The sequence below is a fragment of the Limanda limanda genome, chromosome 21 (genome assembly GCF_963576545.1).
Source record: "Limanda limanda chromosome 21, fLimLim1.1, whole genome shotgun sequence".
Classification (NCBI taxonomy): domain Eukaryota; kingdom Metazoa; phylum Chordata; class Actinopteri; order Pleuronectiformes; family Pleuronectidae; genus Limanda; species Limanda limanda.
The window spans coordinates 13,796,846-13,823,803 of record NC_083656.1 but is presented as its reverse complement, the minus strand read 5'-3'; the positions used below and the strand labels follow the sequence as shown (position 1 = coordinate 13,823,803).

Here is a 26,958-nt window from a genome sequence, read left to right as displayed (position 1 = left end):
CCTGGTCACCGCTATCATCTGCACAGTGCCGGAAAGAATTGGACTCCATCCTCATCCTGTAATAACTTTTAAGTGCAAAGCTCTGTTTCTTTTACACTTCAAATAAATCCTAGTGTTTAAAAGAATGAAATTGTCTGACTCATGTTTGGCCGATTCCTTTCCACCACTTTGAAACCATATATGTTCATAGAGTTTGATGGGTATTAAAACTCAGAAAAGACTTACCATTTGAACAGATGTCTCTTCACAATACAAAACTAAATGTGCATGTTCTATGTCCGCATTATCTCATATCAGAATAAGCTCTTGAGCCATAAAATAAGCGCTTCACTTTTATCGACGCAACCTTTGGTGCCTTTTATTTACAATCGCCCTGCTCCCGTGATGGATGCTCCAACTGTCCAATCACGCTAAAGGTCAGGATTTCCCGGCCAATCAGGCTGCTCGGTGGGCGGGGTTTTCCAGTCTTTTCCTCACGTATCGCTCTCCTCACCATCATCCCATGGACTGACTTGTTTGTTGTCGAGCAAGATGGAGTTCCTTCTGGGAAACCCTTACAGTACCCCGGTGGGGCACTGCATCGGTAATGTACCTCCACATTTAAGGAACGACTGTGCGTGCTGCTCGACGTGCGTGTGTCCCAGAAACGCGACTGTTTTTGGGGCTAAACAGCTGCTTACGGTCAATGCTAGCTTGAGCATGCTAACGTCCCTGAATGAGTTGTATACAGCTGGAGAGCCACCGTTAGCCGCCTAAGCTAACCAGTAGTTACGTCGTTACCTGCTGTCATTGAGCCTTTATCATTGTAATGCTCCATTTACCGAGAAAGTCACTTCTTAGTTTAGCGCTAAAAACGTCAGTCAACTCAGTGACCTGCTACATGTTAAAGGTTAGCCAATCACTAAGTTAGCTAACAGCTTGCTAGCCACCGGTCATCGTCATGTTATTGGGCTGCTTTGTTTTCGCTGAGACGTCTTCACAGGTTGTCGTCTCAACCTCTGTCATGTGTGTGTCTCTGTGTGTGTGGCTGTGTGTGTGTTGCAGAGAGAGCCACTGATGGCTCCTTGCAAAATGAAGACTGGACCCTCAACATGGAAATATGCGACATCATCAATGAAACAGAGGATGGGTGAGTAACCAGAGGAAACCAGAGGCTACCTGATCCCTACATGTTATTGATTAGCTCATGAACAGGTTCTCTTCCTGGTTCCTGGGCTGACCACACAATGTAAATGCTGCTGCCTCCTCCACATGTCAGTGTCACCCCAGTGTTCTGCTCTGGCTCCGGCTGTGTGAGGTGGATGAAAACAAGAGCTCCTTGCTTATCTCCCTGGCCCATTAACCTTGTACTGTGTGTTTCCAGCCGCTGTGTGAAGTCCAGCTCTTGTTTGATTAGCAGCTTGTAAACAGGCTTTGGTGGGTCTAGACTGCTGCAATGTACTGCACCCCAGCAGCACTAGTCTATAAAAAGATTCCTGACTCTACTTCTTTGTTGTCGCACAGGAATGCAAGGGCTGTCATACGCCCATTTACCCGGGCACTGATGTCATCTGTTAGGGGCTGTATAATAATAAAAATGTTAATCATTTCTGTCGGCCAGAAGAGTGGCCACAGTGGAAAAGGGAAGAATCGTTGACGTGTACCTCAACGTGGTGATTAGACTGCCATTCAGGAAGTCTTCTGCCATTATCGCCTCAGTAAATTATTTCGTTCTGCTTCATATGTCTCATCGGTCCATTAAAAAGCTCTGTGCATAATTTGCTATGCTATACTTGTGTGTTTAATGTGTGTCTTTACATTTTGTTGTGTGTGTGTGTGTGTGTGTGTGTACAGCCCAAAAGATGCCATTAGAGCAGTGAAGAAGAGGCTGAATGGCAACAGGAACTATAGAGAAGTGATGTTGACTTTAACGGTGAGTTTAAGTGGCAAGAGGAAGACTCGTACACCTCTTTACTTATTCAAAAGTATTACAAATATTATAAATTGTCTAATTCTTCTATTGTCACAATCAGGCATTGTGTGTTACAGTTTGTTATCCCTCTCACCCAATGTAATATTGTGTAGTGCAAGTCACTCAGAGCCCGCCTGATTTAATCTCACAATTTACATTTAGAGGTTTTGCAATCCACTCTTTCCTCTCCACTCGGTCTGGCTGGTCAAACTCTTTGCATGTCTCTTACGCTGTATGACCCGGGGTTTGCATGACATTAGCATGCTCTTAAATCAGTCTGTTCTCTGCGTCCACCAGGTGATGGAGACGTGTGTGAAGAACTGCGGCCATCGTTTTCATGCTCTAGTCACCAGCAGGGACTTTGTGGATGGCGTGCTTGTTAAAGTCATCTCTCCTAAAAACAACCCACCGACAATCGTTCAAGATAAAGTACTCGCCCTGATTCAGGTAAGATAACAAGCAATATTGACTCATGCCTGTGCATGTTATTGATCTTAGCCGATTATTCATCTCACGGATATCTAGTCTGTTTTTCTTTTTTAATTGCTGTGGGGGAAACTTGAGTCAGTGAGTGAGAACTTGCATGTTTTTTTAAGCATTGGTTTTTATTACTAAGTTACCTGTGAAGATGCACATAGGTTGCTTGTCATCCTCAGAATGAGCCTCAGGTAAAGTACAATGTCTCCAGGGCTTCAGCCAGGAGCAGCCTCCAGTTACCTGCCACAGCTCATGTTACCTTGCAAGGCTCATGTGGACTGCTCATATTTCCACCATGGGAACCTTGTGTCTACAGCTGCAGCCTTGACCCAGCAGGGGAGCTAACAGTACCTGTGGGAGAGGGGAGAGAGACTGTAGTTGTTGTTTGTCTCATCATTAGACAAGGTTATGTCACAAGGGTCATCTGGGACAATTGTGTAGGAACATTTTTCAAGCAACACACATGTGCACACACCACACACACACATGCAGAGTTGAAGCATCCTTTAGCAAGATGCGTATCATCCAGTTAGACGACTGTGGTTGTGTTGTGCAGCTCCCTCACTGTCTCATCTCTCCTGTGCCAATGTGGTTATAAAAGTGAACAAAGGTTCACAGTTAAAAAATCCAAACCAAAGTCTCAAGCCACAGTTTGAGTATTACTTTCGCACAGTTTTTATTTTACTTTCAATCAAAAGAAGGAAGCATCTGAAGAGATTTTTATTTAGATCAAATGGGCTGTGCAGTTTAAAGAAGCCGAGCAGAAAAATCACTCCCTCAAAGTCCATTTGAACTAAGTTTTTTAGAAGTGTGGCTTGTGCTTGAGCTATTATTGCATTCAGTGTAGCATTAGCCTCTCCACTGCTGAGAGAGATGCCAAGTGCTTTGTGGTTGGCTGACTGACTGCATTCAGGGCAGGCGAACAAAAATGATCAGAGAATAGGCCTGATTTACTATTCTGACATCCCTTTGCTTTGTCAGCTATAAAGGTTTTTTTTCCATCTCTTTTCTTTTAACTCTGCCTTCTCCAGGCATGGGCGGATGCATTCAGGAGCAGTCCAGACCTCACAGGGGTGGTTCAGGTCTACGAGGAGCTAAAAAGGAAAGGCATCGAGTTCCCCATGTCAGAGCTGGAGACTCTGTCGCCTATACACACACCTCTGCGGGTAGGAGGCGTTTCATTAAGCAGCTTACCTCAGCTCATATGCAAAGTCTAAGTATCGTAAGATAATCCTTCTAATTAACCTCTCACACTATGTTATGTATATTAACTCTCTCTCTGTAATTTCTAGTCTGCAACTGCTCCAGAGGGTGACTCCACCTTACAGAAGTACAGCGCCCCCCCTCAGCCCATACCGCAAGCTGTCCCACCAGCCTACACTGAGCCTCAGGTCCCCAACATTCTCCCCTCTGGATCCATCAATCCTACATCCGACCAGGTGCAGAGTTATTCCTTGAAACAGAATGACACCACAACTGCAGGTTCCTTACAAAAGCACCGTCGCTTACGTATTCAGATTTCTTCTTCGGATTCATGCAAGTAACAAGGGCGAAACAAACCAAGCTAGAGGATTAAACCAGAGTTTAAGTCAACTTCTGCACACATGCCTGTTACAAAGATGTCTTAAGCCAGTGGTTTGTATATGTACCACCTTTTTGTTTAAGCTTTTTTCCCCAGAGCTGTCGAGACAAAATTGTCAATATTTGTTCACATTTGTAGATTTACTGCTAGAATTTCTCAATTATTTATCTGTTACTTTTAGTTTATTATTTTGAGTGTTCTACTATATTTAGTAATTTGAACCATTCATCCTCTATGGCTCTTTTGGCTACTTATTTCACACACTTCTTCTTTCCCAATGCAATTATACATTTTAGTGAGTTAAAATCAGCCTAATTTAGTTTTCCACCCACTGGTCAGACAGATGGATAAATGTGTCTGTGTTTCCTCCAGATTTGCCAGCTGCGTAGCGAGTTGGACGTCGTTCGTGGAAACACGAAGGTGATGTCAGAGATGTTGACAGAGATGGTCCCAGGACAGGAGGATGCTTCAGACTATGAGCTACTACAGGCAAGGAACCACTTATGTGTGTCGGTCTGTGTCTATATCCTGAAGTGTGTAAATGAGCAAATATAAGAGCTGGGTGTTTTTTATTTGTACAGACTAATACAAACTGTAAGAAAACCATAACCTGAGATCATCATGCGCCCGTGTGTTTCTCCGTTCTTAGGAGCTGAACAGGACTTGCAGAGCCATGCAGCACAGAATAATGGAACTCATCTCCTGTGTTTCCAACGAATCTGTGACTGAGGAGCTGCTGCACGTCAACGACGACCTCAACAACATTTTCTTACGCTACGAAAGGTTCGGAAAAACTGATGAGCACACATCCAACGGCAGGGGCAGGAGGACAAAATTACACTCTTCCTTTTCCTGACAGCACTGCATGTTTGCTCTTATTTGGTTAGATAAACTGAAGAATTTCTCATACATCTCGTTCATGTCGCCATGTCTTTGCCTCAGGTATGAGAGGTTTAGGTCTGGGAGGTCTTCTGCTCAGAGTGTCAACAACGGGGTGAGTGGGGAAACGCCCAGTGTTTGTTTTACTCTTCAAACTCCTGGATTACCTGTCTGTATGTTCTGTATGTTCTTTTATTTTCTTCATTCTTTCATGCCCACACCTTTCACTGTTAGTAGTGTGTCCGTGCACGTTACATTACTGGTCAGGCTTTACAATGTCTGTGGTTAACCATCAGAAATTTACACAATTTACACACCTTATTAAATGGAAACCCAAGCATAGGAATTCATGCATTTACTTTTATTATTATATTTTGAATGTGCCACATGCCAAAATGTTTTCCATTACGACATTAATGATACTTTATGTAAGACATTCCAATCAGGCCTGTAGTATTGGGGTCTTGTCCAGCAGGGGGAAACATTCACTATGTCAATGCACTTCAGTGTCCGGTCCAGTCACAGCTTTGGAGATGGCTGGGTGCTATTCTCCAAAAATATAGAAGGCTTTACACGTGAAAGCACTGTTTGAAGCTGAGAGTTATTCATAACGCTTGAAAAAGTTGCCCACTCTCTGTTAAGTGAAGCTTTATGGGTCGTCCATTTGTGTCATTCGCGGTTTCAAACTGATCCGTCAACAAACCATACAAAATCTAAATCTAGATTGAGAATGACTTTCATCAGGAGCTAGGTTTTCCTTTTTGCTTCCATTAGTCACATACTTGCAGCTGTTAACAGCAGCTTCTTTCTTTGCCTCATACCTTCCCTCAATCGCATGTTGTTTTACCTGATTACCGCTTTAATACTTGATAACTTGATAACACTGATTCAAATTTTTCAGTTAGGCCCTGTTGAGACTTGGTATTAACATCCGTATTAACAGAAAGAGTGAGTGGAATGACTAGGGATTGAATGAGTCAATGCAGCTCTACTATTTGCTAAGATTTGACACATTTAAGCAAAGTATCAGTCATTATGTGGCGATCTGTCTCGATATCAGGTTGTGGTGGCAGACAAACAAACTAAGACACTAAGAACTGGAATAACACTTCAGATCATTAATTGTGAAACTGTAGTGGGTCGGATTGGGATTTCAGCTGAGTAGGCGTGTCAGTCATACGTGGCCCAGCCCACCTCATGTGGTGTGAGTGATCGGATCTCATGACACAAAGATGGAACATTTGGATGCGTTCAGACCTGAACTTAGATCTGACCACTTGTGATAAGATCTATCAGGATGGATGTTGATGCCAGGTCTCAACGGAGTCTACTAGAAATAAAATGAAAAGCATGAAGCAAGACTGTGCTCGTGGAGGCTCTTGGGTTTCCCATTAACCTGGCACAATATAACTCCCATCGTTATGCCATTACATCGTGTCCCTGCACATGTCAATGGTATTCACTGTCTCTTCCTTTCTGTTCTTTTCTGTTCTTCTGTGTCTGTGGCTAGCTGAGACAGGCAAGTATGAAAATATTGTCCCTAAACGACCAGTGTCACCCAACAGCTACCGTTGAAACATAGTTAAATAATATGGGCCCAGCGTAGTATCATTCACCCCATATGGCATGTTTTGACTGCAGCCCCTGTAGCCAATGATATGATGAACCTGGAGGGAGACTGACAGTGTCACTGTCATGTCGTGTTTGCATTATCTCAAATGATCTGGGTGTGAGATCTGCAGACTGATCTTGGTAGAGCAGAACCTCCAGAACCCAAAGACTTAGTCCTCCCCACTCCCTCCCAACTAGATTTCTACCTTCTTAAGGGGATGTTTTGTTTTTTTAATAGATGACCAGCGCTTCTGGTGCATCTGTAATAACTGACAACAAATCAGAAATAAAAAGAAGTTCTTCTCAGCAAATACCAAACATGGCCTCAATGTAAAACAGTATCTTGGAGCCCCTTAAGAAACAGTTTTTCAGAAAGTAATTTAATTTCCTGTTACCTTCAAGCACAGACATTTTCATGCTCTCCTGTAGCTAACCAACACGTTTTCCAAGTGTGTACTTCTTATGCACCATGCCATCCTTTATTTCATTTAGACCACCATGTACTGTCTAATCCTTCCTTTTCGTTTACACTAAATCCTTCTCTCTGCTTCTACACGACACAAGAGCCGTACGTGTGTCTCATCACTCCTCCTTCACCAGGTCCTCAGTGAGGCCACGGAGGACAACCTGATTGACCTCGGCCCAGGCTCCCCGGCGGTGGTCAGCAACATACCCAGCGCCGCCCCCACCAGCCTGCCGGCCACCATCACTGCCCCCGCAGTAAGACCCTCCTCGCCGGCCACCTTGGCCTCCCGCCTGGCTGGTCTCGGTACGCACATCCTACCTCGGCCATTGGACAAATGTTCAGTTTGAGACTCCAGAAATTATGCTCTCCTTCTCCTTCTGTGATGATCTCGAGTGGGCGGTTTTATAGCTTTTAATAACAGTAGTAGGTAATAGTGGGAGTTGGTGTTTTTTTGGCAAAAAGACTTTAGAAAATGACTGGAGCAGAGAAAAGAGTTACCAAAGTTCAAAACTCCAGACAGGTCCCTGCTCTTAAGCCTCCATAAAACCACAACTTGTGATTATGCTTCTCGGTTTGTGTATAGATTAAACACACAAGATACAACCTGGTAATTAGGGCTAGTGGGTAGGCGTGTTTTTTGATCTGTGGACAGAGTCTCGCTAATTTTCCTCCTGACTTTTGTTTTGATACAGTTACAAAGTGTACAATTTGTACTTTGTCATTCACGCTGCAGGGGTTATATGACAATCCAGTGTGTTCTCTCCCCTCCAGATATGGGTGCAGACAGTGTGAGCAGTACCCTGAGCTCTCTGACCAGCTGTAAGCCTCCTGCTGCCCAGGACGACTTTGATGTGTTCGCTCAAACCAGGACTGGAGTCATGTCGGAACCACGCAAGATGTAAGCACTCATCCGAGATTTATTGTTGATTCTACCATCCATCAATTGTAGGCACCAAAATGTACAGTTTGTGCGGCTTTAGATGCAATGTTTAAATTAGGTTTCGGCCTCTGAAACCCTGCTGCTATTCGGAAGCTTAGAATAATAAATAATTTTGTGTTCAACCTCGATTAATCGTTTGATGTACAGTAGATAACAATGTACCTCAGTTACAACTACTTTCTCACACTGGAGAAGAAGCTGGAATCATAAACTCTTTGCTTAAAAATGGCTTCAACAGTTAATAGATTTTCAGAAAATCGGTTTCAGATCAGTTTTATTTTGATCAATGAAGCAATTGATTGTTTAGACTGGCAAAGCAAGTTCCAAGCACTACTACAAAGTCCTTTGTCTGTCTCGTCTCAGTACCACAGCAGATGACAGCCCCGCCCTTGGCAGCCTTCCTCCCACTCTGGACGTCCTACAACCGACTGCAGGAGGGGTGAGTCTCTTTGACACCGGCCTATAAGTCCAGTCTGGTCTTAAACAGTCACTATCTGAAGTATGTTTGTGAATGTGTGGTTTATGACGGCCTGCGAGCTTTACCATCACGATGCAGATGTCTTCTCACGTGGTTTAACTGGTGCCTCTAGAATAGGGATGTCACGAGAACCGATACCTACGATACCTTTCGATACTAACATAACAAAACGATGCCGATGCCCAAGTTTTTGAAGTACCGTACCGTCAGCTTCGATGCCAGCAGCTGTTAGCAACTTAGCATTAGCATCGGTGCTGCGCCAGTCGACGTTTACATTCTGAAAACCAAGACGGCAACTGCAAAGAGTCGTGTATGGAAGTATTTTGCGTTTGACGCCGGGTTTACACCGGACACGGAAGCAACGCCGCCGCTCCGCGCTAATCCTTAGCGCGCCGGCACATGGTTGTTTACACCGGAAGCTGAAGCGGCGCATGGGAGTGGATGGGAGCCAGCTGTTATTTAAGGCTTGGTGCTGCGCTTACGAGTCGCTTTGGCGTCGCTTCAGCGTCCGGTGTAAACCCGGCGTGAGGCAGATGTATCATTTAATGCATAACGTGTCTCACAACAAAGCGTCACTCACATGCGACCGCAACTACCGTATAACCCTCAGTATATGCGCAGCGCAAGCACATTGAATAACCGTATATGACATTAACAACATCCAAATAATGCACTTTTTTTTACCGTGGTATCGAAATTGGCATCGAGAATCGTGTTATTTTACTGGTATTGGCACCGACTACTGAATTTTTGGTATCGTGACACCCCTACTCTAGAAGCAGGATGCTGGCTAACATCCCAAGTTGTAGAACTGTCTGTAGTTTGTTGTTCGAAACCTAAATGAACATGAAAATTAGCCGAAACAAACAAGCACGGTTACAGGCACGTGGAACTTTAAAAAAAATCAGGTATATAACCCAGTCAAAGTGACCAAAATCGAACCCAATCATCATTTCAAAACTTTGGTCTGAGTCCTGAGGGTCTTGGTTCGGGTGTCAGAGCACTAGTGCATGGGGACATGGACCAAACAAATAAATCAAATAGATTATTCTATTATTTTTAGTAGTGCTTATCACACAGTTTTTTGTTTTGTTATTTGATGCAATAAAAACCTGGTGAAGCATCGTGATAAACAGCTGAGACTGACTCCCGATTGGTCGCAAGCGTTTAAAAATGTGTCGTCCATCTTTATACGTAGTTTAAGCCGCATTGCTAACAGGACTGCCACATTTTGTCTTGTCAGTTGTTTGTGAGCTTGTCATGAAGCTGTTTTCACCCATAGTGATTCCGAGCAATCAAGTATGGAAGGAAACACATCAGACTACGTGCGTGTGCTCCAATAGCCAACATGACACATATTTCCACTGGGTTGTTTTCTTTTATCAAACCTGCTCCTATGTGTGCGTGCTGTGCCACACCCTTCACAAATATTGATTACCCGTTTCTTTGTTGTTTTGTTTCCTCAGAAAATACTTTACTTCCTTAAGTTGTATTTGAGTTAACACTTCATTTGAGTCATTTGTTCTGTTGTGTTTGGGGTGGGTTTTTTTGTTTTTTCTGTTCTCACTTGTCGCGGCCTCGCTGCTGCTGTGTAGGGTGTCGGCGGCCAGTCCTCTGTCATGGATGACATAGAGGAGTGGCTGTGTACAGACGTGGTGAGCCCATCCTGATTTTTTTTTTTATTTCTGCCTGCAGTTTTCTCTCTTTCCTTTTTTATGCTGTTGCATCCACCTATCCTTTTTTTTAAGTTGTTTTAATCACATTCATTTAACATCCTACTCCACTTTAAGTTACTAACAGTTTGTTGTTGGGGCAAACTAACCTTGTCATGTATAAACGTTGTGAAATGAGCATAAGGTCTTAGAAGAGAAAAGTGTTTGCAGGTGCATCTAAAGGTCTATCGTGTAAAATGTCAATAGTTTTCATCAGGTGTTTAAGGTACTGAAAATCTAATATCCTAGACTCATTACATGTAAAGTACGTAGTAAATAGTTTTTTTTTGGACAAATACAGCCTACAGCTCAAACAAAACACATCTCAAAATATTCCGAATATTTAATTTAGTGTTTGAGGAAATTACTATTAACACAGTATAAATACGGCATATTTATATCATTCAGTATAGAAGGTCATTGCTGAAAGAGCTGGCTGTTTGCAGAGTGCTGTATCCAATCATATTCAGGGACAGTTGACTGGAAGGGAAATATCTGCACAAGGATCAGGGATGACTGCAGCCTTTAGAAGATTTTCAGTGTTAAGATCTTGGGGGAGTGTCACGTGGAGTCAGTGCATCAAGAGCCACCTCCCACAGACGTCTCCAGGGGATTGACTACAACTGTCGCATAACTATGATTAAACCAATCCTGAACCAGAGAGAACGTCAGAAGCATCTTACTTGGAATGAGGAGAGTAATTTGTGCTATAGGAGCTCCAACCTCCGACAAGTGTTGAGTGCCTAAATGAACATACCTGTCAGTAGCTGGACATTTCTGTCCTGTTTTTGATTAATCTTGGGAAATATTTGAATCACCTAAATTAAAACAAGAAAATATGAACATTTTCACTTTATGTGTAATGAATCTTGAATATATGAAAGTTTTTTGCTTTTCCAAGATTACAGTTTTTTAAAGATGTACCTGTATAATCAGGTGGTCTTACTATCCGTCTGCTTTCATCTCTGACAATCAAGGATAAAGTTCCTTCTACTGTTGGAGATGTTTAGTTTATTAGATTTATCCTAAATCTTACCAAATGAGGTAGCCTAAACTTAACGGAATCTTAACCAAAACATCAACTGAGCTCATCCCACAGGCAGATTTGTAAAGTGTGATTAGCTGCCCCTGGTTCACAAGAAGTGATCACATGACTTCATGCTCATTTTACTGTGTTGCATTACTAAATGGTGAAATGCAACTTGTTCGGGAGATAACTGGTTTATTTGTTTGGGTATTAATTTTGTGTTATTTAATTGGGCATCAATACAAAGTGGTACGGCAGGTAAGTGGCTCCTTGTATTGTAATAAAATCTGGTGAGTGTCACGATTAAAACTATATCCTGAGCTGTTGTGTGTGTGTGTGTTTGTTGAATTTTGTGGTTTTGAGTCACATACACAGGATGAGAGTTCCTCTTGGTTTTTGGTGCTTTGCTGTGAAATAATTGTTCCAGAGTGTAACTATGCCCCCCCCCCCTAACAGATAGGAGATGACGGTGAGGAAGGCGAGGAAGGCGTGACAAGTGAGGGTCAGTCAACACGTATCTCCTTTTCTCAGTTTCCTGTTTTATTTGCCACTCACTAACCTACTTCCTTCATGTTTTATTCCTTTTGCTCGTATTCTCTCCTCAAGAGTTCGACAAGTTCCTCGAGGAAAGAGCCAAAGCTGCAGAGGTGGCGCCCAGCCTGCCGTCGCCCCCCAGTGGTGAGCCGGGCGCCGGGCAGGGAACCCCCAGCCGCAAGAAGGCCGACCGGCCAGAGGACGCTTTGTTTGCCATGTAGACCTTCGACCTCTGACCCCTCGACTGCCCCCCCCGACCAGCTGAGCAGCATCACCCGAGGACAGACCGACCTGACGTTAAAACACATCCACCTGATACACACTACAGTTACACTACACAGATCCGTGCTGTCCTTGTAAAAAAAAAAAAAAAAGAGGAATTATTTTTGCTCTCAGCTAATTTTGGATCTCCCCCCCCCCCCCCCCCCCCCCACATGATGTCAGAGGCCTGCTTATTCCTGCATCTTTGTGCGTGAAGAGTCTCCCTCCCTGGACTGCAGAGCTTCATGTCGCGGCTAATCCGGATGACGACATGTAGAGTTTTCTAAAAAAAAAATTTAAAAAGATTCATGACCATAAGTAGGAGACCCGTTTCCTTCCCAAGCCTTCACAGCATGAATTAAGACCAACCAACCTCGATCATTTCAGTTTTTACAGATAAAAAGACCCCCCCCCACCCCCACCCCAAACAGAATCATTACGGTTGTTTTCGCAGAATTGCTCTTTAAAGGCGGAAGCACCGAGCCTCCATATACCGATATTGTTTTGGTGTTTGTATCAGTACCTTTGCAAGTCCGTCTAAGTTGGATTGTAAATCTGTAAATGACAAATGTCAAGTTTATTAGTTGTTTGTATATTTAAGCTACAATATGTATGAAAGAGACGTGGATTTAATGTAGATTTTTAAAGGGTTTATGTTTCGCAGCTGCTCTGACGACAGGGATGTGCCTCACCGGGCACAGAAAAAGGGAATAGTATAATTTAAAAACTCTTAATCAGAAAGATGAAGAAGGGACTTTAGTTTTGTGATCAGTAAAATTGCGCAACAAACTGACGAATATGTTGTTTTCCTTTTAAAGCTTGTTGTAGATTTCTCCTTTTACAAATGTAACCGCAGAGGTTCGATGACGCGTTGTCGGTAACAGATTTATTGAGATTATTTTGCTGAGCTTTTACGAGTGTGAAGCTGCTGTTGTTCCGTCTGCTGGACAGTTCTTGTCGATGTAAACATCCGTATGCTGAAGATGGATACAAAGATATTTTTGTGCCGTTGAATGTTTTAAAACAGGTTCCCAGTCTGAGTTGCTGGCGCCTGAGGAGAAGATGCTGTTTCTAAGGGACCAAACTTGTGGATGTGGAAGGAAAATTCTGGATAACAAGCGTGTCCGCGTGCTTTTACCCAGAATCCACAGATTTATATATGTAAGGGATGTCATGAGAATTCAGTGTCACATTACAAAAGCTGTTTGCACATATATTTCTTTATATCTTTGTGATTTTCTCCTTTGTTTCATCACGCCAGCATCTCAAAAGGCCTGACCTTTCAACATGACATTTGTTTTCAGAAAATGAGCTCACCGCAGACGCAGCGCCCACAAACGAGACATTTCACTCCTTTTGACAATAGTAAATGCGTCATGTTACACAATCGTAACAAGCTGAAAACAAGCATGCACTCTGATGCCTGCGTTACCTCTCAACCTGCGCTGTGAATCAGCAAACGCTTCACCAGATGTACGTAATGAGAAACACATAGGAGGTGTAGAAATATGTCCAGCACTGCTTCTTTTTCAGATCAGTATTTAAAATCGATTCATTAAACAGAAAAGAAAAGAAAACTGGGAATGATCTGAAATGTTGATGGGAAAATCGTCATAATGATCTTTTAGTGTTTTTTCTTTTGGTTTTATGGAGTCCTGATTTTTGTTTTATGCATTGCTGCTGGCTAATGTATCTTTGTCATGTCCATGGGTTTTGTGCGTTGGTTGATTGTGTCCACGCAAACGTAAACGCTACACGAGCATCACACCGGTTCTTCTCATTTTATCTCATGAAGGATACACGTTTTTAAATCGACGACTAGCACACGACAAAGCAGACGTGCTCCACCTACTCCGGGACACTTTCGACGAAGCATCAACGTTGCACATTTTTCAAAGGGACACTTCCCTTCTCGTGTTTTCTTGTTTTAGTGTTAAACATGTGGGTGTCAGCCGAAACGTTTATATTTCAAATATACGTCGTCGCTGTCCTGTTGGAAGAAGCGCCCTGGGGTGATTTCAGTTTGAGCTCGGCCTGTGATTTGTAACTGAATCTCAGCGTAGCGGTAGCTTTTGCCTGAGTGTCATCTGGGCCGTGAATCACAGAGGAACAGTGTGTTTCTTTGTTTGTCACTGGACAATATAACGAGAGATGCTTTAAAAGGGGCGGGTGTGCTGTGTGACTGCAACTTTCCTCCGTTGCCTCATCTGTCATTTCTCTTTGTGTTGTTGGACTTATGCATGAACTCTAATAAAACATTAGCAGTGTGTGATCCGCAGCCTTGTGTTTTGTCTTTATTTTCTCGTTCTCTCTCTGCCACGATGCCCGGCCACAGCTCCAGTCATACCACCCCTCTTCCTGGATTCCCCTTCAGATGGTAATAGCCGAGGCTGTCCTATAGTAAACCCTTTTCATTTACTGTAGCCCCCCCCTGCTACCACCTCTCTCTTGAGGCCTGTGGGCCCCACACCAGTGGCTTCCCCATTGGTCGTCAGGAATCGCCTCATCCCACAACATGGCCCCTCACATTCTGCCTCAGTCACTGGAGCGTTTTCCCGGTCAAAAAGAAAGAGGGGTGTGTCTGTCGGACAGTCGACTGGAACACGCCAGTACACAGGATCCCTGTTTTGATGCAGCATGAGTCCGTAGCTCAGCTATTTCTTTAAAGTCGTATTGCACAAAAGAGCTGCTGGATTTCTCTATGAGAGGTAAATGAAATGCTTTTATGTTTTCAGTTTGATCCCTGAGGGGATTTTAAATACAAACTAAAAAGTTGTAGCTGTATAGAAACGTGGTCTTTGTTAATATGGTGTGTGCTGCATTGTAAGAAGAAAATATTCAAATATGGTGCTAAATCAGAAAAAACTACTATCTGCTGCTTGTCGACATGAGACTGAGTAAAGTGAGTGTTCGTGTAACAATGTGCAACAACAACTACCATTATATGTTTAGACAATGATGCTGATGATACAGTTACACAAGATCAAAAGGATTTCTATGACTGTTTTTTTCTTCGAATACAAATGAGACTTAAAATCCCAATCCAAGATAAGCATCACTTTAACGCTCTCTTATTATAACATCTGTTACAGAGAAGCTATTGGATCAGGGTCGGATTAATAATCACTAGAGGGAAGAAAATTGGAGGATCCACATTTTCTCAGGCTTTATCCACCACCCTAGTGTGTGTGTGTGTGTGTGTGTGTGTGAGTGTGTGTGTGAGTGTGTGTGTGTGTCCGTCCCTGTCCACAAACAGTCAGTTAGCGCCCCCTGCTGGCTGGATTACAGAGCCTGACGACACGTGTCAGAGGTCAGCGTGAGTGGAAAAAGCATCATTCAGCAACTTGAACCACAGAAATATTGTAAGAAACACAACAACCCTCCTGGACGAAGTGTATCCAGTGTGTGTGGACATGCTTCTCTGGGCTGTGGTGCATTGTAGTTGCATTGCATTTCAGCTGAGTCAGTGCAATGGATCTGCTCTGCAACACAGACCTTGGCCTCAACACAACTCCAGCATCAACAGCATCGACAAGTGTGATTCATTATTCTATAACTTACTATGTTTGTGTTTGTGTTCGGCTGTTGTGATGACCTCTGAAGCTGTATCAGGAAGAACATCTGGATTTGAAAACAGGCCTGTAACATGATGGATGATGTTCAGTTTCATTACTGAAGTGATTCAATATTAAAAACGAAATCTCACCTGTGTATTTTAATTCGCTTCGATTTGTTTTTCTGTGATATATTAAACAGAACATCTTTTTTTATATTATAAGGTTTATTCTATGTCTATAAATATCTATTACACTTAGTGACATAATTCCTTTATTAGTCTGAACACAGTCACTGTAGCTCATTCTCTGTGGAGACCACATACGGCTGTGGCTCGGGAGGTAAAGCGGGTCGTCCACTAACCAGAGGGTGGGTGGTTTGATCCATATAGATGCACTGAGTGAATGTGTGTGATGGATGAATTTGAGTCAAGACTAGAAAAATGGTCTATAAATGTAGACCATTGTCCTATCACTGAAATTGTAATGCATCAAATGTCTATTAAAATAAAATGTGTAATTATCTACAACTGAGAGTATTATACACCATTTACATATTTGTATCTAAAAAACTATAGTACCCAGCTGTTTATGGAAATTACTTTGACATTTTTTAAACAAATACAGGCAAATACTGTCAGTATATAAGTATATAATACTGGGACTTACCGGAAAGGTGTCGATCAAACCCTATATTAGTAATTAAGTAATAGATTACAATGCATTGTGTACTATTTCTGTCATATTTAATCATGTATTTGTGCTTTTGCAAAAGTTCTCTGTAGCTTTCCGGTGCAGGAGGCATTGAACAATATGAGTAAAGGGTGAAATCACGGTTTAACCTCTTTTCTGAAACTTTACTGAAGGTGGCATGTTTACGAAATGAGATGTGACAAATTTAAACATCTCTCTGGCAGATCTCCGTGGTTTATTTTCCTTTTGAATGTCAAACCCCCTTTCCCCTTTTATTAAACTGCCTATTTCCCCCCTTTTTTCTCTCTCTCTCCTCGTCACCTCCGCTGCCTTTGTATTCCTGCGAGGGACGTCCCTCCAACAGTCAACATCTTCCAACTTGCATTGATTGACATGCTGTGTTGATTTTCTCATTACTGACACACACACACACACACATATATATGCACTGGAAGCCATTTAAAAAAACAAAAGCATATTCCAGTGTTAAAGTGCGCTCAGGCTTCACCTGCAGCTCGCGCCACAGAAATGTCAAAGGGCAGAGATGCATGTATACGTCAGAGGCCCGAGGCTATTTCACTGATCTTCATTAGCCGGTCGCTCGCATTGATAACGCTGAGATTATTCACCTCCTCCGACCTCGGCCCGAGCAAACAGCCGAATTACACAGATACGTTCTCATTAGAACAAAGAAAACAACAACACGCTAATATTTATCTTCATCCCACAATCCTCACCACAGCCTCGGCCGCCCCAAAAAAGCAAGCAGCGAAGATTAAATCACCTGTTTGTGTTTATGATTTATTTGATATTAACGTTGCAGATCAACGCTTTCCCAATTTCCTCCACCTGCACTTCCGCTTTTTTCTCGCCCTGAGCTGCTCATTTTACCCGGCGAGAGTAATGAAGTCTCAAACAAAAACACGACTCCACACTCCGATAAATGGGAAATGATATCGTGTGTGTGTAATTATAAACAAGTGGGAGAAGATGGTCGAGGGGGATTAGCTGGAATGAAACTAACCGGATGAGGATATGGTAATTTAATGGAGTCACGTTCATTGGGGAAACTGCGCCAGTAGCTACACTCTCACACATTCTCTGACAGCGTGATATGTGCATTGACTTTTTGGAGGGCCTCACTTGCTGCCTTGCTTTCTCCTCAGCTGCCTCGAAAGACCCCGCAGCCTCAGAGCACTTTATGCTAAGTTAATTTACCCAAATATATATCCACGGCAACCATGGCGGCAGCGGCTATTCAACATCAACAACTTTGTTAATGGAAACTTACTGATCCATAAACGCTTGTGCTGCCACAGACGTTTGCTGGGGGGCAGTTCACATATGAATGTTAAAAAACCCCACAGATCGATGAGGGGCATTTGCAAAGGAGGCGTGAGGTGTGTTTAATTATAATTGCGTCTGGGGTGCGTGTGTGTGTGTTTGTCGGGGGGGCCTCTGTATTTAAATAAGGTCACATTTCGGCCTCACCTTGCAAGTGTTATGCTATATTAAATGCCACTCATGTTAAGTGTGTTGAAACTCCTCCGATGTAGTCGAGACATAATATAAAGGTTAAATTGAAAAATGTCCCTTCAGCAGCTCGGGCGCACGCCATGATTGATCTCCCCCCCCCCCCCCCCTTTTGTACAGGCAGCAGGAAATGTTACAGGCCTCAGTTTGGTGCGGCTTCACTTTGATTGTGTGAATACAGTTGGTTGTAATGAGGCCTGACGGGATTAGAATTTAAGTGTCAGTCAATCAGGAATTTGAAAGGTCAATGAAGAGAATTTGCAAAAATGTGAGAGGTGGGGGGGGACTGGAATAATTGAATTCAGTTGGAACAGGCCTTTTTAAAGAAAATACTCGTAGAAAACACAGGTAACACCGTCAATGATGGCTCTGACCTATGGGATGTGTAATATGTTTACCTCGGCCAATGAGGTGACGTCTTCAGACAGTTTGTTTGTATTTTTGTTTTGTTTGTTTGTGAGCAGGATTATGAAAAAAAAATGGACAGATTTCCACAAAACTTATCTTATCCAGATAAGAGACTGAATCCAGGAATTTTTTTATAATTTTCTTTAACATTGTAAGATACGATTTAAATTTTAAATTTTTGGAATTTTGTTTTCACAGATTTCCAATATCGATGATTATGTAAAATGTACCTATAAGGAGACTGTTGGGCTCTACCTTTAAGCTGAGGACTTAAACATGTCATATTTCATATGTCATATATTATTCAAATTGATTTGAATTGAATTATTGACTTTCATGGCATTCTAGTAATGTTTTAGTTTCATTTGAATCAAGTTTTAAGCAGCAACAAAGCCTTTTTTTTCCTGATAAAAAAACAGTTTAAATTCTAAAGACCAAATGAAAAGGGGACAATGATGTGACGACACGAACATGAACATAAACTCTTTGTTTATGAAGAACTTCATGTGACCTGAAGATAAATCAATAAATCCAACATTCGCTTCACAAATATTTTAAACACATCATCCTCACAGCTCCTGTGTATTTACATATATACACATATATATATAGATAGATAGATTACCGTAAACCTACAGTCTACGTCAGCACTAGACACTGCACTAACAGTTTAATAACAACATGAACACTTCACTGTATTGTTCACATTTGAGCTCTGACAACATGATGACTTGATCCCACCGTACTGTACCTCTTCATTTGTTCCTCATGAATATTTTAAAGTTTGTAAAATTCCTCTCGTGGAATCTATCTTGTGTGTGGACATCCTCAAACCTCCCAGTTTTGGACAAGTCGTCAGTTCAGTCTCTTTCTTTCTTTCCTCTCATGTTCTCACAGAGTCCAGAAGTGCAGGTTCATTTGCTGGGACTCCAGAACATGTAATGGCGGCCCTGTGGGCCCTATGTGCACGGGGCCGTGGGAGGATCTGAACCCGGGTAGGGGTGGATCTGGAGTGGATAGGATGTAGTCAATGCTAAACTTGATCTCCGACTCGGGTTTCCCCTGCTGGGGGGGGTTTGGGACGAGGGGGTTCTGCTGTGGACCCGGCCTCGGCCTGTCAGGGTTCAAAGGGCAGAGGGTGGAGTCAGATTCTGGGTGCCGGGCTGCGGCTACGTGTCGATTGTTGTGGCTTTCCAGAGGGTGGAAAGGGGTTTCTCCAGAATCACGGAGGCCGATTTTCATGTTCCTCCGGCGCCGGCGACGCCGAAAGTTACCATTTTCAAAGAGGTCGAGCATGGATTCACAGCCAGTGGCAAAAGTCCAGTAGTTCCCCTTCCCCTTCTCATTGCCCTCTGTCCGGGGAACCTGGGGAAATAAAAAACAAAAATGTATTAATGAAAAGGCTAAAGGATAAAGATCACAATGATAGTATTTTATTACATCACTGCTGATGAACATATAAAAAGTTAAATTAACTTAAAATTAATTAATACGAATTCATGTGGTATAAAGGGTCTTTAGACCAAATTTCTTTCATTACCCATTAAAACACTTGAATTTCATGTTAAACAGATCGGATTTCCCAGGATGCCCCAGGAGTCTTACCTTGATGAAGCAGCTGTTGAGAGACAGGTTGTGTCTGATGGAGTTCTGCCAGGCTCTCTGGTTGGAGCGATAGTACGGAAACCTCTTCATGATGAACTCGTAGATTCCCGACAGAGTGACACGCTGCTCGGGGCTCTGCTGGATCGCCATGGCGATCAGAGCGATGTAGCTGTGACACAGACATGAACAAGGTCATCAGCCACAGGATCTGAACCCTTGTTTTCGCTAGAATAATGCTGCTTGACTAAAACACAATTTTTTGAAAAATAACAAGGTTTTTAAGTATCACAAATTTCTCAATTATCTAAAGATGACACAATTTGAAGGCTACCACTTAAAAATACATGTTTTATTTTCTATGTGTTATATATATAGATATCTAATAGGCTTTGAAATATAAATATATACAAGTTGTTGGACAAATTTGACAATTTTAATATTTTTTATCACTGGATTTACCAAGAAATATTTGATATCATTATAAGTTCCAAAACATCAGACCCTATCTACAAGCTGTTATAAAATAACACTAATTTAAACTGACTTAATTTCATTAGAAGGATTAAAAGTGGTGTCAAATCTGCTGTCAGCACCAGGCACAAACAGAGAGTGGGTGTAAATCCATCGACTGTTTCTGAGAACAGAAAGTAGAATTAATGCAGGATTTTCTATAACAGATTTCTGAGAATGTCATCAGCTCAAATTGTGTTGAGTAGCAATTTGTATAAAATTAGAAAAATTCATGAAGTAGGTGACAAAACAACAATGAGTATTTGGTAATGTATCAAACAAAGTCCGAAAACACTGGGGCAAAATGAATCAGAATGAAATATTTTTTTAATGATTTTGAATTAAACTTCAGCTTGATTGATGTGTCTATAGTCACACTAAAGTAAGCTGTTGTATAACATGTATTTATTGTTACAAAAAAACTATAATTATAACAAATTAAATTATAATTAAAACAAAATGAAAAACAAATAGCCAAATAAGGTGAAATTACTCATTATTGACTGTATGGTAAAACAAATATTGAAGAGGGATGACTGCCAAAATAAGAGTCAAAGCATTGATTATTGTTTTATGAAAGAAAAAAAATATAAAATACTGAAGTTATACCGTGAATTGTAATGGGTGGAAAAGGTGATCTGGTAAAACTGACATAAGCTCACACCCAAAATCTCTATGTTCTCCTTCACCAAACTTAGAGATCAAATTCTGTTACACTCACGATTAATCTACTGATGCACACGGCCTATTAAATGTATTTATCTACACTATTGGGTAAAGTGAAGTGAAGTAAAGTGAAGGTAAAGTAGAGGCTCAGCAAACGTTACAGAAGAAAGAAAGAAGAAGTGAAATCCTCTGTACCTGTATGCAGGTCTGCACATCTTCTTGTCCTCGTCCGTGCTGGATGAAGGGTATCCGTCCCCATCGTAGTTGAAGCAGTTGAAGGGGTAGTGAGCGTTATCAAACATTTCTCCACTGGGAGGACGTGTGAACTCGGCTGCTGTGGCTCCTCTGACTGTCCCGGCCTGAGCCCAGCAGCAACACCTCTCTCCTGCTGCTCTGCTCAGCTGACACACACTCACACACACTCACACACACACTCACACACACTCACACACAGGGCTAATGACGGCTGCCCCTCCAGCCCCCCTCTCCCCTCCTCGTCCCAGCTGCAGGTCTCAGGACCCCCTCCCCTCTCCCTGAGCTCTATGAGCTCTTCAGCTTGTATTTTTGCCATCCATATGAATTACATTTTGTTGATCAAGATTTTTTTTATTTACGTGCCTAGTCTGCTCCTGTGAGCATCACAAAATGCTGGATAGTTTTGAATTAAAAAAATCTGAAGCAATTCTACTCTAATCTTTAAAAGGAATCTACTTTCTACTTATTTTAAGTGTTGGAAAAAAATTACTTAAAACCTTTTCCTACAATTTCACACCATGAAAATGCTCTCTTTTAAGGCCATATGCACTTGGAGCTGATAAATTATAATAAAATAATCATAATAATAATAATAATAATACAAGAGAACACAAATCAAAACAAGTGAAAGAAAATCAGCTCATAAAACAGAATCAAATGAAGTTACACACAATAAAAACAGTATATCTAGTCTGTATCAAACATTTATAAAAGCTTTACAATAAAAAAATATGTTTTAAGAAGAGATTTAAAAGACACCAAAGAGGTTTCCTGTCTGATGTCGATATGTATGATTCCACAGTCTCAGGACTTAAACAGGAAAGGGTCACCCACAGAGGGGTTAATATGTCCTATTTAAGAGGGAGGCCATTTATTGCTTTAAAAATTATGATTAGAAATTTGACCTTTATATTAATAGTTAAGGGCAACTAGTGCAGATTCATTTATTTGTTTAAATATGTTGCTGAAAAGGAAAGAAATTCTTCTGAATGAATGTCTGGACGGTCAAAGTCAAATAAAAACGTCATTCAACCACACCCTTAGCTGTAACACTCAGTAAAATCATTCTTTCTCTCCAAAGTGCAGAGTAAAAATGTGAAGTCTCGCAGACAGGAAGTGCTCACGTGCAGAACATGTGGCCTCAGTGCATCAGAAGGACTGTGGCCTGGATCATTTATTTCTAACATCAGTCTGTGTTTACAGATGAATGAGGGATATTTTCAGACTATTCTCAGATCCAGAATCGCCTGATGTGACACTCATGATGGAAGTGTGTGTGTGTGTGTGTGTGTGTGTGTGTGTCTGTGTGTGTGTGTGTGATTATGTCACTGTGGTTGTTAGTATGCTCTTCCTGTGTCTGTGTAATCTAAACATTTTTAGCTCTTATATCAAAAATGACATTTCCCAGAATACAGCTCAACAGCCTGGACACAATTTCCCTGAAAAATACCTAAATAATTCAATCTATTGCTTCAGTGAGGTATTCAACGAAATGGATAATTTAACAAAATATAGCTCTGGCTCGTCTGTGTTTTTTTTTTATCTGATTATCAGATCCCTGCAGAACTTTATTCAACAATCCCAGTTTCTGTGAACTGTTGTGCATCAAATCAATTCTGATATCACTTGAGAGTCTTTTGTGTCCTTTATTCTCTCCAGAGCCTCAGAGGACATTAGTGTAGTGTTTGCACGGTGAGTTCTACTGCTGCGACTAGTAAAGACCTTACTAGACCTATAATTAAGACTTATAATGATAATAATTGAAACCTTAATTGATGTAGAACTTTTGCAGCAGAGTTATGCTTCACAGAGAGAAAAATTGAAATAAAAAGAACAGCAACAACAACAGGAGGAAGTGAGTAATGCATCAGCAACAGTAAATATCCTTCAGAAGAGCGACTTGGACTCAGCTAGTCTCCTTTCACAGTAGCAACATGGTTGTCTGAACCTGGAGCGAGTGTGCTGAACATATTGCTCCTCCTCCTCCTCCTCCTCCTCCTCCTCCTCCTCCTCCTCCTCCAGCGGGATTCTGGGTGGTCTCGCCGTGCCCGCAGGCCGCCTTCATGTGTTATTCTGCTTCTTTTTATAGCCTAATCTCTCTGACTGTACTTAAAACAGCTCAGCCCAAACCAACAAACAAGATCCTTTGCATCTTTGTTGTCTTTTTCTCCCCGTTAACTCTTTGGGGGTGTGTGTGTGTGTCCACTCTGGCAGACGTTTAGTCAACAACGGGAAGTTTTGGAGATGCTATCTATAATGCTCTATAATGGCCATAAATTGCTTCCGTGTCTATGAAACAGGGGGATGTGTATTTTGAAGGGCTCTTAACAGGGCAATCGGAGGCCTCCTGTGGGGCGACGCAGGTCGGGGGAAACAGCCCGAGGTCTGCCGGGTCTCTGTGTGTGGCCCCGCCGGTGCAGGAGGAGAGCGGTGAACAGAGGCTGAACACTGGTGCGACACGGAGACATTAAAGCGGCGCTCTGTTTGTTTCTGATGGGGTAATGAAGCAGCTAAAAGGTCAATGCTGTACTCAATTTTAGGTGCAGGCGCAGAGTTTAAGTGGCTTCATTAAAACCGCACCACATCATGAAGTAGAGGAACTTCTCCTGCATCACTGCTCTGTGTCCTTCTTTCCTTCATTCTCTATATATATTTATATATATGTCACATTTTTCAGCCTTTAAAAGTTTGTAAGACAAGTGAATTTTGACAACAGGAAGGATCTAGGGAATGAGGATATCATGCTGCATTATGGGAAGTGTAGGATCCAGTATTTTTACCATTTGGAGACGTCCAAAAGGCCTTAATGGGTCCATGCTCTATAACTGGAACGTCAAACACCGGTGTCAACCTTTTCTTTTTATACATAAAATAACACATTTTTAACCCACATTTTATAAGGTCTCAGCCTCACTATTTAAAAGGCTTGAGGTTATGTCTGTTGTGTTTTGGTGTTACACAAATAAATTCAATTCATTTAAAAAAAAGGGAGGAAATGTAGTTTCTACTCTCCTTTTCCTGTTTGTAACATGTTGTTCCGTTGCTTTACAGAGGCCTTGGATGCAGCCCATTATTCAACTGTTTTCTGAAAATTAATAATGTGTGTGATACTGAAATGTACAAAGTTTGTTCTCTGCTATACAGGAATTAAGCTTTAAATTTCATTACATTTAATAACATGTTCTATGTTCAATATCTTGCTGAAAATACTTGTATTTAAGTAATATTTCCTATACACGATATTTACTTGTAATGACGCATATTTCAAACATGGTATTCCTACTTTTATTAGAATTAAAGGACCTGAATAATTCCACCTCTGAGTTCAACATCACTTAAACACTCACAGATCAAGAGGACAAACTTCAACAAGTTCTCTGTCCTGTCCCGGTCCAAGAAGAACAGATTCTTATATGAAAGACTGAGAGGGATCAACACAGAGCAGCAGTGTAGAGGAGAGGAGGAGAGGACGAGGAGAGGACGAGGAGAGGAGGGAGAGGAGGAGAGGAGGAGGAGAGGAGGAGAGGAGGAGGAGAGGAGGAGAGGAGGAGGAGAGGAGGTGGTCACAGTATCAGGCTGGTTTGAACTCCGATCTGATAAGAGCCTCTTGTCTCACTCCCATGACGAGGCTTCCTCTGGCGTCCTGTCTGCGGCCGGCCACACTGATTACAGCCCTCGGTTCTCCTCTGGTCACTCTCTGTCCCTCTGATGGTTGTCTCACACACTGCTTCCTCCATTCATAGCCTGCCGTGTGTGTGTGTGTGAGTGTGTGTGTGTGTGTGTGTGTGTGTGTGTGTGTGTGTGTGTACGTGTATTTACGTAAACCAACCAAGTAGCTTTTCTGGGGGCTGTTCTGAGAGGAAAGGTTATCAAAACACAACAGTGCGTTGGGAGCTGTAAATATTCTGGTGCACAGAGCTGCAGGGGCTGAGGGCCGTTTCCACTGTGCAGCCATCCTCACTGTGGGCCACCGGTCACTGTCAGATTACACCCGAGCGCCACAGACCATACGTCCGGAACAGGCCTCGGATCACCTGAGTATAAACCAGTTTAACAACTCTGCCTTAATGGGTCTGTTGTGTTTATCTTGGTCAGAGCTGATGGCACGTTGTAGTTGGTTGTGTATCTATTCCAAGCTGCCTAAATAAATCCTGCTTGAATTTAAGTTATTTCCTCAGATGGTTGGGTGACATTATTTCTCTCGTTTTTCTTTTGGAAAGCTAAAACTTTTATTTCCTGAATCCACTCATTAAACATTTGGATTGTGGGTCAGCTTTAATGTCCAGCTCCGCTCAAAAAAGTGTTTCGCTCATTGTTACTTCGCTTAGATTCTATATAGGACATATGTTTAACTTTTGATACTATAAAACTTGAGTTTTTCACATTTACATTTTGAGAGTGGAACATTAAATCTGAGTTTAAGATGTGAACTTGTGTCAATGATTGTGTGACATCACGAGGAGAAGAGTCAGGGTTCAGAAGTCTGATAAGGAAACTTGTGTGAGTGTCCAGTGCACTCACAATAAGACTGTAATTGATATGCGAAATCTTGTGCTCCGCTGTTTAAAATATTTTCATATTTATAACATGTTAATAAGACAGCACATTAATATTCTAAGTAATTTTTTTTTTATAATTTAAAAATTTAGATATAACATATCTTTACATTTTTTCATACAACTATAAAAATACATAAAATCTTTAATTAACAATATGACCTGATGCTTTACATCTAATGACTCCTCAAAAAAGATACATAAAGACTGGTAAAACAAAGAGGAAGGGAAATGATGAGAACATTGATCAAAACACCAGTTTACCGAATAGAACCTCGTCCTGTTCTGTCAACCCTCTGTAACCTGATCCTGCGGTTCAACCTAAATAATTCCTGTTTACATTCAGTGTCTTAATATGTTTCCTCGGATGTTCAGAAAGCTGATATGAAGGAAATAATTATAATAAATAGTCTTGTTATGATTAATTTAAACATGGTGGAGATATTATTCCCTTTTTTGTTTGTTAGTTACACAATAACTGCTGGAAAGATTAGGATGAAACTTGGTGGAAGGATGTGGGTCAGTGAATGAAATTCTGGCGTTGATCTGGATCAGGGCCAGATCCTCGAATTTCAATGTCAGATAAACTAATTGTGCCATTAGCGCTGTTTATCTCTATCCTGCTCTTGAAAGGCGCTATAACTATTCAAGCTATTATTATTTAACATATGTAAATCCCTGAAAGGTGTGTGAGCTGTGATCACTGGGAGCTTGTAACAGACTGGATTCCATTCGACTGGAGGAGAAGTTGAGCAGTTGAATGAAGGAGGAAGCTCAGGTCACCAGACGAGGTCAAACAGGGTCAAATATGAACTTAACTGGATAGGTTTACAGACAATTACAGATTAAAATAAATCTCAAATATCACATTGGCTTCTGGTTGTAAGATGTTGAAATCAATGGCCGTTATCATCTCTTAAATAACCTTAAAACATACACCACACACTCATGTAATTCTCCTGCTGAAGAAAACATAAGAGACACTATGATATTATGCTCATTTTTGTTTTATTGCACTTTTAACCATGATGCAAAGAAATGAACAATAAAATCCACAGAAACGATGAGTGTGATGAAAAGAAAAAGCAGATCATCTAAAGGTTCCCCCACACACACACACAAGTCCATACACGCTCACCTGACACAGGACGATGGAAACTTAGACTGTAGAATAAAACCCTCATGGAGACAGTTGAAGTCAGCACACACACACAGACACACACAGACACACAGACACACACACACACACACACACACACA

The 26,958-nt window shown here is 41.8% G+C and overlaps 2 protein-coding genes across 2 annotated transcripts; one reads left to right on the top strand and one right to left on the bottom strand.

Annotated features, from left to right (window-relative positions):
• The first annotated feature begins 488 nt into the window (after positions 1-488).
• Positions 489-12,072, top strand: tom1l2 (target of myb1 like 2 membrane trafficking protein). Its single transcript, XM_061094495.1, has 15 exons — positions 489-583; positions 1,045-1,129; positions 1,834-1,912; positions 2,249-2,398; positions 3,460-3,594; positions 3,721-3,867; positions 4,383-4,499; positions 4,660-4,793; positions 4,953-5,004; positions 7,101-7,269; positions 7,738-7,864; positions 8,270-8,345; positions 9,980-10,039; positions 11,580-11,625; positions 11,730-12,072. Exons 1-15 carry the CDS (start codon positions 532-534, stop codon positions 11,876-11,878), a joined length of 1,578 nt encoding a protein of 525 aa, XP_060950478.1. The 5' UTR covers positions 489-531; the 3' UTR covers positions 11,879-12,072.
• Positions 12,073-18,997: 6,925 nt separating this feature from the next.
• Positions 18,998-21,289, bottom strand: foxl3 (forkhead box L3). Its single transcript, XM_061094360.1, has 3 exons — positions 21,083-21,289; positions 19,712-19,880; positions 18,998-19,471 (listed from the first exon to the last, which is right to left on the bottom strand). The coding sequence occupies exons 1-3, from the start codon at positions 21,187-21,189 to the stop codon at positions 18,998-19,000; spliced, it is 750 nt and encodes a 249-aa protein (XP_060950343.1). The 5' UTR covers positions 21,190-21,289.
• Between the last annotated feature and the right edge of the window lie 5,669 nt (positions 21,290-26,958).

Excerpts from the sequence above, each read along its gene's own strand:
- tom1l2 (XM_061094495.1), top strand. The coding sequence starts at position 532 with ATGGAGTTCCTTCTGGGAAACCCTTACAGTACCCCGGTGGGGCACTGC. Across the intron at positions 1,130-1,833 it reads ATCAATGAAACAGAGGATGG|CCCAAAAGATGCCATTAGAG; the intron begins GTGAGTAACCAG and ends GTGTGTGTACAG. Across the intron at positions 1,913-2,248 it reads AAGTGATGTTGACTTTAACG|GTGATGGAGACGTGTGTGAA; the intron begins GTGAGTTTAAGT and ends TGCGTCCACCAG.
- foxl3 (XM_061094360.1), bottom strand. The coding sequence starts at position 21,189 with ATGTTTGATAACGCTCACTACCCCTTCAACTGCTTCAACTACGATGGG. Across the intron at positions 19,881-21,082 it reads ATGTGCAGACCTGCATACAG|CTACATCGCTCTGATCGCCA; the intron begins GTACAGAGGATT and ends TCTGTGTCACAG. Across the intron at positions 19,472-19,711 it reads TCAACAGCTGCTTCATCAAG|GTTCCCCGGACAGAGGGCAA; the intron begins GTAAGACTCCTG and ends TTATTTCCCCAG.